This window comes from Microcebus murinus, chromosome 18, assembly GCF_040939455.1.
Source record: "Microcebus murinus isolate Inina chromosome 18, M.murinus_Inina_mat1.0, whole genome shotgun sequence".
In the NCBI taxonomy this organism is placed as follows: domain Eukaryota; kingdom Metazoa; phylum Chordata; class Mammalia; order Primates; family Cheirogaleidae; genus Microcebus; species Microcebus murinus.
In genome coordinates, this window is record NC_134121.1 from 57,639,321 (window position 1) to 57,651,796 (window position 12,476).

Consider the following 12,476-nt stretch of genomic DNA (forward strand, 5'->3'; position numbering starts at 1 on the left):
CCTCTGTACACCAACGAAACTGTAATTCTGTAGTCTAAGTTAGTTTTGTTCTGATTTCTAGCTCTCTAAGAAAATAGAAACAGAGGACACATATCTTTCTAAAACCTATAGATGGTTCTGTGCACTTTCTGACAATGTAGTGCTGGCTTTGAGAAAATCCTCAAAAAGCTTGGTGCTGTAAACACAGCTTTGAAATGAACACAAAGACATAAAGTTTTCTTCTCCTTAATGGGCTGTTCAGCATTATCTTCTGAGGTTCAATCTACATTTCTAACATTAAGAAATTACTTTAAAAAAAAAAAGAAATTACTACGCAGTTATTCAGAGTAGAACTCTACCCCTTGGAGAATGAGAGCAAAATAGGTCCACATAACTTAAAAAAGAAATATCACAAGTCCTTTTATAAAGGACCATATCTCTAAATTTCTCCTTTCTTCCTCTTTATAAAATTCTAAGAATTTCATTCAGGGGTAGTAAACAAATGGGTGGCGAATTCCAACAATCAGACTAAGGCTCAGAGGAAAAAATGTCAAAACTCTAGATACAGCGAACACGTCAGCCTTTCCTCTCCTAAAGTTGACATACTGTTTGATAACACCCACCCTTGTAAAAATAAATTACATATCCAAAAGGGCAACCCGGCTCTAGTCAATTGGGTAAACAACATAATTAACATGTGCCAGGTGGAGAGCGAATCCTCATGCAAATAGTGGGACTCAAAATAAGCTGCAAACTGTAAAGAAGCTTATTTCTAAACTGTCAGCAGGTTTCTTTTGTGCAATTAGAGTTTAATATGGGGTAATTGCTCCTCAAGTTTCTTTTAAGAAAATCAAAATCTGACTTGTACAATAGCAGGTTTAACCTTATTATTTAAAACTCTATTAGTTTTTTCACAAAGAATAAAAATACACTGAGGTTTCTAAGTGAATTTTGGCATATACTTCTAGCAACCTCTCTAAACTGGGAAGATTTTCTAACCCACCAGGATCATATTCCAGAATGTAAAATCCTCTGGCTATGTAAAATAAAACTGAAAGCTTTTATATAAATAAGTTTAGGTCTTTTTTAAAAATCCTCTAATTTTTTATAAATCTATACAAGGTAAATCTTAATCCTTCCTTTCTATAATCACATTACTTTGATTTACTTGAATTATTACAAATAGAAATACTCAAAGCATTCACACAAAGGCAGTTAAAGACCACACATCACACCAACTCTCTTCAGTCATATTTAATATTCAACTCAACGTCTATCTCAAGCTCTCCAGATCAAACATGATGCTAAATATTAAAAGTATAAAATGAAAAAGAATGAGCACAGCTTTGTGTATTATCTGGATGAAAAAAGCTAGGTAAGTACAAGGAGAGGCGATCTCAGCATTGTGCTCAGCATCAACACTTACCTTGAGGATGTCCCCCCTTTTGAAGCTCAGCTCGTCGTCTGCAGTAGCTTTGAAGTCATATTTGGCGATGGCTTCCATTCTGAGCGCTGCTCAGTGCTCAGCAGCCTGAAGCAGGGGGAAGGGAGTCTTCCCTGCTGAAGCAACCCAGCGCTCTGGGCTCAGCCTCGCCTCTCTTCTGGGACTCGCTCCTGCACTCTGGGACGCACAATGCCACCCTGAATCAGAAGAGGGACAATTAAGAGAAGGGGCCAGGATCGAAGGCAGCCCCGCCCTGCCAATCGGCCTGCTGTCCCAGCCCCCACGCCCCCTGGCTCAGCCCTCCTCCCTCCCTTCCAGGCAACAGCCCTGCTCGGCTCTCCTTCTTCCTCTTTTCTGCCTCAGCCCCCAGGCGACTGACAGGCCCGCTGGCCAATGACGGCAGCTGCTTTAGCTATTCCAGAACACACTTCCTCTTCCTTCCCGCTGGGTGTGCGCGGTGTGCAGGAACCGGCTGGTGTCCCACTCAGTCTCCGCCTTTCCTCCCTCACCCCTTACTCTCTCTTCTCCAGGCATCAAACGCAGTCCACTGAAAGAAAGGCCTCACCCTGGGAACGGCACCTGTCTCTCCTCAGATAAACAGGCCTGCCTCCCTCCCAACCTTTCTGGTTTCCTGAGAACACTGGCTCCCCTACTCACACTAAAAAGCAAGCAATGCAGGCTTTCATCTCCAGCTGCTTTGCTCTTTTCTAGAAACTAAACCTTGGTCTGCTCCCAAGAGGGCAGAAAGTGAACTTAGGAACTGCTGTTTCAGTCCACTCAGGACTACGAACACCAGCAGCTTCCCCCACCACTTCCAAACTGATCAGCAAGCTCATGTAACCAGAGAAAGGATGGCTTGGCGCTTTCTGCTAGTGGAGATGGTGCTCTTGCATGAGGCCCCCGGTCCCCTGAAGATCCTCAAGCCTTTGGGGTCCCCCCAAGTCCTAGAAATAGATGTCCAAAGCTCAGCAGTCCAGATTGACTCCACATTATTTTTTTTCTTTGAAATAAAACTGTTTGGTTTTCATTATCTAAAGATACAGGTAACATCAAAATTGGTATAGAAACCTAAATAGAAAAATAACTGCCTTTTACATACATAAGCTTATGAACACTGGCATTGTCATTAGTTGCTTTAGAATTTAGGATATCAGTAGACATTTAAACATACATATATTGGGTCATAAATTGTGAAATGTCCAATTTTGAATCAAAAGTGTACTTTATTATATCTCAAACAAGAATCAGTACAATTAAAGTATGCAAACAGGCCGGGCACGGTGGCTCACACCTGTAATCCTAGCACTCTGGGAGGCCGAGGCGGGAGGATTGATCGAGATCAGGAGTTTGAAACCAGCCTGAGCAAGAGCAAGACCCGTCTCTACTATAAATAGAAAGAAATTAATTGGCCAACTAAAAATATATAGAAAAAATTAGCCAGGCATGGTGGCGCATGCCTGTAGTCCCAGCTACTCGGGAGGCTGAAGCAGAAGGATCGCCTCAGCCCAGGAATTTGAGGTTGCTGTGGGCTAGGCTGATGCAAATAAACTATAGACACAGTTTTGCCATATATGTGTATAAAACTATATATGCATGTCTATATATGTATATGATTATATGTCAATACATTAATGTAGAACTTCATAGATTTTGTAGATATAAAAATCAACATAAAGGTGATTAGAAGACATATATCAATACATATATATAGAATTACTTATACTATTAAATATATGGGCAAGAGAATCCACACAAAACTCACTGACAGAAATGTTGGGACACAGAGCCACACACACACAGACATAAAGAGAGGCCAACAATTTCAAGGACACTAGGGCCTCCTTGCCATCTCTTTGTAATGAAGGAAACCCAAGTGGGTGGAGGAGTTTTTTTTCAAATGTTTCCTGGGATCTGTTTTGATCCTAATCTCCAAGTCGATGTCCTTTAGGGAGAGCAATCATAACTTCTATTTCAAACTAAGAGCTGAGCTGCCCAGTCCTCCTGAAACTAGCCATGAGAATAAGTGCTCATGGTCTACCCAGACAAGCTGCTCTCAACACCACATTGTTTCTAACTAGCCTGAGAAGCAGAGCTGAAGTCAAACAGAGGAAGTCAGAGGTCTCTCACTATCACCCAGAGCACAGCTTCTTTTCTCAGAGAAAAACTCACCTGCATTTTGCAGGTAAAAGATTCTGTCAGAACCCTTAGGAGTATCAGGTGACGGTGAACTGAGGGCAGTACAATCACTGCCATAGTAAAGAGTCTCCAACCACGAATATGGGGCACAACCTAGACCTTAGCATTACTTAAGGAAAATAAAGGCCCATTCTTCTTTGCTCAGTCCCTGTTTTCATACATGCTAAACAAAAGCAGAAAACAACAGAATGGGGACAGATTATTTATAGTGACACCTTTCTTGGATAATTACCACCTAGCAGCTCATGAGTGGTTATTTTTCTTTTGTTCTAAAGTTAACAATTGGGGCACTAATCAAGCATAGCTGCAAATGGACTAAGCAGTAAACCAGCTGGGAATATTAACATTAGACCAAGATGAGTATTAGCAAACAGGAAAGAAATTATCTGATAATAAAAAGTCTTTCAGTCAAATTCTAAAAGCCAAACATTCTGCTATAGGTAACTAATAAATAAAACCAATGTTTATTATTTCAGGCCATACCTAAGATATTCAATGTGGTGCTGGCTATAACAGAAGAAAAAATGAGTTCTAGGAAATATTTTAAAAATACAAAGATTAGTCTCAGAGTATTTATTTTTATGTATTCTTAAATCCCTTCACTTGCACTCTCTGTAATTAATTTATTTTTATCAAACTAACCCATGTATGTAATTTTAAAAGTCAGAGTTATTAAAAGGCTTATAAAAAAGAGCAGTTCCCTACCAACACCCACAAGCAATCACTCTCAATTTTGTTTTTAGCTTTGTCTTTGTATTTACTTACAGTATTTTTAAATAATACGCTCCTGCTGCTGTTTCTTAGTTTATTCCAGCCATTATCCATTACCTGAAAGGTAAAGACTTGGCAGTTCCACCCCAGCCATTCCCCCTGACCTATTCCAGTAATATCATAAATCCTGGCTTAAGCAGTGACGTTACATTATAAAATATTGTTCATTAATGATTTAAATAATGTGCTACAACCAACCTTACTTTGTTCCAGTCCTTTAATTTTCCCCAGCATTAAAGACTGCTTGGTTTCTTTTTTTGTTTTACTTGCCTAGTTTCCAATGTATCTATTTTTACTTTTTAACAAAACCTCTAAAATCTCTGCTACATGCTATCAATATTTTCTGCAGCCTATTTATTTGAACTGGTCTCTTGCTGTGATTGTTGAGACTATGTATCAATGATGGGAAGCTGAAGAATAATTGAGCAGACCTGAGAAAATAAGGAGCTTCATTTTTGAAAAGCAGCAATCAAACAGAAAGCCAAAGCACGGTCCCTGTTAAGATACTATGTACTAAAACAGGACACAAACTTCTATGTTATTCAGGATTTAAGACCACGGCACTGTTACCAAAAACAGCAGCAGCACATAAACCAAGTCAGTTCTCAACACCTGCTTTCCTGCTGCTACTCATCTGCCACAGGTTCCTGAGGGAAAGCTTAAAGAGACGGACCCTCTTGAAAATCATGTTTCCAAGTAACTATCGCTTTGTGAAATATAGTTTAACAGAAAATTAAATCAATACTTCCATGGATGTGCCAAAAAAAATTAGCATCTCATACAGAAAACTTCATGGTCAGCTTATTAGCCTATCAATACAAAAGAGCACATAGGCTAAGGGAATTCAAAAGACTGTGTTTCAGTAAAAAAAGTTCTATCACATACACAACACTATTACTAAAAGGAAGAAAGCTGAAAGTAGACACAATGAATAATGATTTAACAGAGCAGATTTTTCTGTTTCTTTCCCAAGAAAATAGGGTAGTAGTGTATTAAAAGCTGAAGCCAAATGAGAGTATCTCTAAAACTGTTACCAGCACATATCTCTGAAGCCCATCCCAAATAATGATTTTTTTTGCTGTTTGTTTTACAAATGCGGGAGATGATGTCACTATGGGAGTGAATGTTGAGCTGCTCTCCTTTTATTTCTTTTTAATGATTCCTTGTAAATGGCATTTTTTTCGACATTAAAAATTATTTTAATAGGTTTGGGGGTACAAGTTAAATTCAGTTATACACATCTATTGTATAGTGGTGGAATCTGGGCTTTTGGTGTACTCATCACCCAACAGGTGATTTTTCATCCCTAACCCCTTCAGCTTCCCCCTTTTGAGTCTCTAATTTCCATTATACCACTCTGTGTGCCCTTGTGTAGCCATATTCTAGCTCCCGCTTAAACACGAGAAAATACAGCATTTCTTTTTCTGTTCCTAAGTTACTCTACTTAGGGTAACAGCCTCCAGTTCCATCTCAGTTCTAGCAGTGAATTTTAAGAAGGGCAAGTATAGCTTTAACCCTTCATTTCAAACAATAGGCATTGTATCTGAAAATGTAGTATCCTAAAGGTATTTGTAAAATTTTATTTTCTTTCTTCCATTTAATACTCTTCTTCCAAAATTCACAAAAAATAAAATACACGACACTTCCTGGGCCAGTATAGCTTAGTGTTAAGACTACCCATGGTCTCTAGAGGCAGGCTGACCTAGGTTCAAGTAATGACCCTGCCATGTACAGCTATCATTTCAGGCAAGTCTTTTTAAAGAAGCCCCAGTTTTCTCATCTGCATAATATCTACCTTATAAGATTCACTAAGCATTAAATTAGATAACATAGATAATATATGTGAAATGCTTTGGACAGAGCCTGACATACAACAGTCACTCAAAATAAGTTAAAAATGTTACTCTAGCCAAGGCGGGCAGATTGCTCGAGGTCAGGAGTTCGAAACCAGCCTGAGCAAGGGCGAGACACCATCTCTACTATAAATAGAAAGAAATTAATTGGCCAACTAATATATATAGAAAAAAATTAGCCAGGCATGGTGGCACATGCTTGTAGTCCCAGCTACTCGGGATGCTGAGGCAGGAGGATCCCTTGAGCCCAGGAGTTTGAGGTTGCTGTGAGCTAGGCTGACATCACAGCACTCACTCTAGCATGGGCAACAAAGTGAGACTCTGTCTCAAAAAAAAGTTACTCTACTTAAAACATATAAAAAGAAATGCAAATTAAAACAAAGAGATTTCTTTCAGACTAATTGGGTTTTTTGTTTGTTTGTTTTTCTTTTTTTTTTTTTTTTACCAGAAACGTCTGTTGTATGTTTGTTTGTTTTTTTTGAGACAGTCTCACTCTGTCGCCAGGGCTAGAGTGCAGTGGCGTCATCATAGCTCACAGCAACCTCAAACTTCAGCGATCCTGCCTCAGCCTCTTGAGTAGCTGAGACTACAGGCACATGCCACTACATCTGGCTAATTTTTCTTTCTTTCTTTCTTTTTTTTTTTTTGGTAGAGATGAGGTCTTGCTCTTACTCATGCTTGTCTCAAACTCTGGACCACAAGCCATCCTCCTGCGGAGGCCTCCCAACAGGTGTGAGCCACCATGCCTGGCCTAATTAGCACATTTTTAAAAGATTTATAATACCCAGTCTCTGCAATACTTTGGGTAAATATTTCATCCTATCTGATGTTCATTCATTCAACATTTTGAGAAGTCACTAACTGCCAGACAATGTGGCATGGTACTAAAATTGTAACAATAAAACCATGCAAGAGCCCACACTATACCAGGGAATTAATATGCTCAATCTTTTGGGGGAATTATTTGGTAGTATCTTTTGACAATTTTTAAATACACACCTGGATCAAGCAATTTTATTTTCCAGATTTATCTCACTTAAAAAGTGACACAATAATGTGAAAAATATTAGATTACTATCCATAGCTTATATATAGAATATCTCTCTATAAGTACCAAGATTGTTATCAAACTGTTTCTGCAGTTTTTTTTTTTTTTTTTTTGAGACAGAGTCTCGCTTTGTTGCCCAGGCTAGAGTGAGTGCCGTGGCGTCAGCCTAGCTCACAGCAACCTCAAACTCCTGGGCTCAAGCGATCCTCCTGCCTCAGCCTCCCGAGTAGCTGGGACTACAGGCATTCGCCACCATGCCCGGCTAATTTTTTGTATATATATTAGTTGGCCAATTAATTTCTTTCTATTTATAGTAGAGATGGGGTCTCGCTCTTGCTCAGGCTGGTTTCGAACTCCTGACCTTGAGCAATCCGCCCACCTCGGCCTCCCAGAGAGCTAGGATTACAGGCGTGAGCCACCGCGCCCGGCCTGTTTCTGCAGTTTTTTATTTAAAAAACTGCAGAAATATTATAGTTTATTCCATTTCTGTAAAGCAAAATAATATATCAGTATGTGCTTACAAAAAAAAAAAAGCTCAGAAAGGTAACAATGATAATCTCTGGTAGTGAGATCATAGAATACTTTTACTTTCCACATAATACACCTCAATTGTGTTTTCACTGTTTTTACAGCAAGCATGAATTCCTTTTTTTTTTTTTTTTTTTTTTTTTTTGAGACAGAGTCTCACTCTATTGCCCGGGAGTGCCGTGGTGTCAGCCTAGCTCACAGCAACCTCAAACTCCTGGGCTCAGGCAATCCTACTGCCTCAGCCTCCCAAGTAGCTGGGACTACAGGCACGTGCCACCACGCCCAGCTAATTTTTTCTATATATTTTTTTAGCTGGCCAATTAATTTCTTTCTATTTTTAGTAGATACGGGGGTCTATTGCTCAGGCTGTTTTCAAACTCCTGACCTTGAGCGATCCTCCCACCTCTCGGCCTCCCAGAGTGCTAGGATTATAGGCGTGAGCTACCAAGCCCGGCCACGAATTACTTTTGTAGTCAGAAAGAACACAAACCAAAAAGCTTACTGAGGCTCTGCAGTTAGACCTGGATTTAAATGTCACTTTACCACTTACTAACAGGGGGATACTGGAGAAATGACTTATATTCTATAATCTCTATGATCCCTCAACAGGAAAATGGGGACAATAATAGCACCTACCTTATAAAGTCATTTTGATAATTAAAGGAGACGATGCCTTTAAATTGCCCGGCAGATGAGCCGGGCATGGAGGCAGCTACTTGGGAGGCTGAGGCAAGAGGATCCCTTTGAACCCAGGAGTTTGAGGTTGCTGTGAGCTAAGCTGATGCCATGGAACTCTAGCCTGGGTGACAGAGCAAGACTCTGTCTTAAAAAAAAAAAGAAGAAGAAGAAGAAAAAGGAAAATAAATAAATAGCCTGGCAGAATCTCCAGCTTGCTCCAAAAGATTGAGCTTATTAATTCCCTGCTATAGTGTGGGCTCTGTGAGATTTTTATTATTATAATATAGAACTAATCCAGAGACCTTAACTAGCATCTTCAGTCCCTTTTCAAATATCAGTCCACATGTTCTGACAGTAAATCTAGAACTTCCATCTACATATACATAAGATGAAAATACTGTAAGATAAAAATGTGTTTAATACACCTAACCTACTGATCATAACTTAGCCTAGCCTACCTTAAATGTGCTTTAAATACTTACATTAGCTGACAGTTGAGCAAAAGCATCTAACACAAAGCCTATTTTATATAAAGTGTTGAACATCTCCTGCAATTTACTGAATACTATACTGAGAGTGAATGGTTGTATGGGTACTTGAAGTACAAAATGGTTGTATGGGTACTTGAAGTACAGTTTCTACAGAATAATACTGCTATCGTGCCATCATAAAGTTCAAAAATGCTTTCAAGTCAGGAACCATCTGTACAGCCACAGAAGAACTCTCTGGTAGGCAAATTAATAGCACTATTAAGTATAAACTTAAATCACTCCACATCTCAGACCTAACAATGAAAAAAAATTTACACATATAAAAGCTAATCATACCTACATTCCATTAGGCTATTCTAAATATTTACTTCGTATATACAGAAAGTATAATTTTAGGTTGAGTAACTTAAAGCTGCCGGTCTCATGTCATGGCTACACTCAGTAACAAGTTTTTTTGTTGTTGTTTTTTTGGTCCTTGGACCATTTGCATCAAAACCACCCCATTCAGAGACCAATTCACCGTGGGATGCCTCCTGGAGTTCTGCCAGAACCTATTTTTAAAAAGATTCCCAGGTGATTCTTATACATACCAAATTTTAAGAGTCACTGCAATACCATAAAGATGCCTTAACCAGATTTTAAAATTTGCATTCCAGATAAGGCATGAGAATGTCCGTGCATAAAATGAAAATGCATATTCACTTGGCACACCTGGGAAAAAGCCAACTTTGACAAAATTTAAAAAAAAAGACTCTCAAAGTCCATTCACTAATGGCAGATAGAAATATCTTTGACAGAAAGAAATATCTGTCTGAACTAAGGAGATAACTATTAATTTCTCTCAGGAGAGCATGATGGCTCTCTATTCTGTATGACTTCATTTCTCCAAAATCCATTACTCTACTGCTGCTCTGTGTAACAGTTAGAACTCTACTGCACAACATGCGACATCACAGAAATTACTGAGAAAAATCTCTTAAGTACCATTAACAAGTAGTATTTAAAACCCAGCAATCCTCACAAATCTGAATAACTTGCTGCAGGAGTAAACAACCTCAAGCATTTAAATGCTTGTCTTTAGTACCAAAGAAAGCTGATTACAAAAATTAACTTATTTTTTTAATCGTAGGATTAGGAAAATTTTGAACATGGGAAGGAACAAAGATATTTCTTTCTGTCAAAGATATTTCTATCTGTCAAAAACAACGAAGTCTGATTATAACTGATGTAGAGAAAGTAGGGGTTGTTTTTCTTTTAGCACTTTGATCTTGGAACACTGATTTTTAAAAGAAAGCCTGATAAAGAATAAATTAGTACAGCTACAATGGGCAGGCTTTAACCAACTTATTAATGGTCTAAATAAGTTCTATTCCCTTAAAATTTTCAGGCTATCTTAATTCTGTTCTAATATAATATAGATCTATGGTTGATTTTCATTTTTTAACATTAACCACTCCCACTAAAAGTCAAGAAGTCATATAAGCCCCAAATTGACCCAATCTTCCTTACCAATATAAAACAGACATAGGGGAAAAAAGCATAAGCAAGTCAAGTGTAAGCAGGCACAAAAACACAACCTTACAAAGAAGAAAATAACTAAAACACAGGCTGGGTGGCTCACGCCTATAGTCTTAGCAACTCTGGAGGCTGAGACGGTAGGACTGCCTGAGCCCAGGAGTTCGAAATGTCAACCTGCTCAACAGAGCAAGATCCTGTCTCTAACTCACACTCACACACACACATACATGCAAACTACACTTGTGACCTAGTCACAGTATTGATTACTTAGGGCTGAATTCAATCTCTAGAGCCTCCCAGTTCCCAGGGGGAGAACTTAAGTCTAGCGTAGCTCTATAGCAACCCTTCAGGCTAACTGATGGAACACAGGGGATGCTTAAAAGTAGAGGAATGAAAGCAAGGAAGAGAGTATCTTCCCGAGAATGAAAAACGGAATCTTGAAATAAGGGAGAAAATGAACAGCGACAAAGGGCAGAAACTTAAAAAAAAATTATGCCAGAGAGGGGAGTGCAAAGAGGAAGGGGAAGTAGATTAGAAAGAAACGGGAGGGGGTAAATGACTTGCATTACACAAGCATTTCGAGTCCCTAGCGGAATGGAGAGAAGTAGATAGAGAGGGAAGGAAATAACTGAAGAAGTACCAAGTGAAAGAGGACTAAGAAAGCCAAAATAGACTAATGCTAATTTTTGTGTCTTTTTGACTCCTTTCTAAGTCAACAGCATCAGAAGATAGACCCTGAGTGCACTTCAGTCTCCTTCAAATTGCACTTCTATAGTGTTTAAAGCCAGCCTTGAATAACTTCCTGAACAAATGGTAACTCATCTGGCTTACAATCATACATGGAGAGCGCTGCAAATGAAAATTAACAGGGCCCTCACCCGCTGAAATACTTCCTCAGTGCATTCCAACCCGCTGCTGCTTTGCTTTTCTTGACAAATATTTTTCAAACACTTTTATTTTCCAAAGCTTCCGAATAAAGGTATCTCCTCTGGCTTCAGCAGCAAATGTACTAACTCACGGTGGATTCCAGCACAAGATTTGGCCCAAAGACGCCAAGAGATGGTGACGTGGTTGCCGTGCAGGTCGAAGGAGCATCAATCACATTTGCAACCTACACCGAATCCCCCGCCTGCCAGGCTAAGTCAGACTGACTCACAGAATTAGTACCTTGCGCCTCTCTACTCCCTGGCCCCTTCTGCGCAAACCCTCGTTATGAAAGCATGAGATTTAATTAAGAAGCCCCGTCCTCTTCCCCCGGGGTTCCGGGTTCTGCCCAGAGCCGAGAGCCGTAGGAGGACGGTCCCCAGAAAGGAAGAGTCCCAAAAGGGGAAATGTGAAATCCGAAACCCTGGGGATTCCGTTCCTTGACCCAAGCCCGCTCAGACTCGAACTGAGCCCCAGGCTGGGCCAGGTTTCCCTGGGGCCCAGTCCCGCTGAGGAGCGGGGAGGAAGAGGCACCGGAGAGCGCCGAGCGCCGCCGCCCGCACTCACCGTGGCGCAGCTGCTCCACTCCGCGTCCGGCCGGCCCCTCCGCAGCGCTGCGAGCGGCTGCCGACCCCGCTGCTGCTCCCCGAGGGCAGCACCTGCTCTGGCCGCCGTCACTACCACAGCCACCGTTGCCGCCGCTGCCGCCACTGCCGCCGCCGCCGCCCGGTCGCGGAAGCAGCACAGCGGCCTCGCTTCCGCTCCCCGCTCCTCGTCGGGGTCCCGCGAGAGCTACCCCACGCGGCCCCGCCCCGCTGCGCCCCTCCCCCGCGAGACTTCCCCCGGCGGAAAAGGCCCAGAGCGCAAGCGCTTTGCCTTGGCCGGCCCCCTCAGGTGGAGACCAGCTTGGTGCTATGGCGCATGCGCCAGGCTTCCCACAGCCGGAGGCGCTGGCATGGCCCCGCCCCCAAGTCGCCTTAACCCTCTCGGTGCCAGAGCGAGTAAATGACAGCTCAGTCCCGAAGGAATAACTCTTTCACACTCTT

At 41.0% G+C, this 12,476-nt stretch overlaps 1 protein-coding gene across 1 annotated transcript in view; it reads right to left on the reverse strand.

The window, feature by feature from the left end:
- GRB2 (growth factor receptor bound protein 2) overlaps nt 1-12,223 on the reverse strand; it is a 74,927-nt gene extending 62,704 nt beyond the window's left edge. Inside the window, exons 1-2 of the mRNA XM_012778799.3 lie at nt 11,998-12,223; nt 1,406-1,620 (exon numbers count right to left, since the gene is read on the reverse strand). Coding sequence (XP_012634253.1) covers nt 1,406-1,483 — 78 coding nt within the window. The 5' untranslated portion in view covers nt 1,484-1,620; nt 11,998-12,223. The remainder of the gene's footprint in view (nt 1-1,405; nt 1,621-11,997) is intronic.
- Nucleotides 12,224-12,476: the final 253 nt, after the last annotated feature.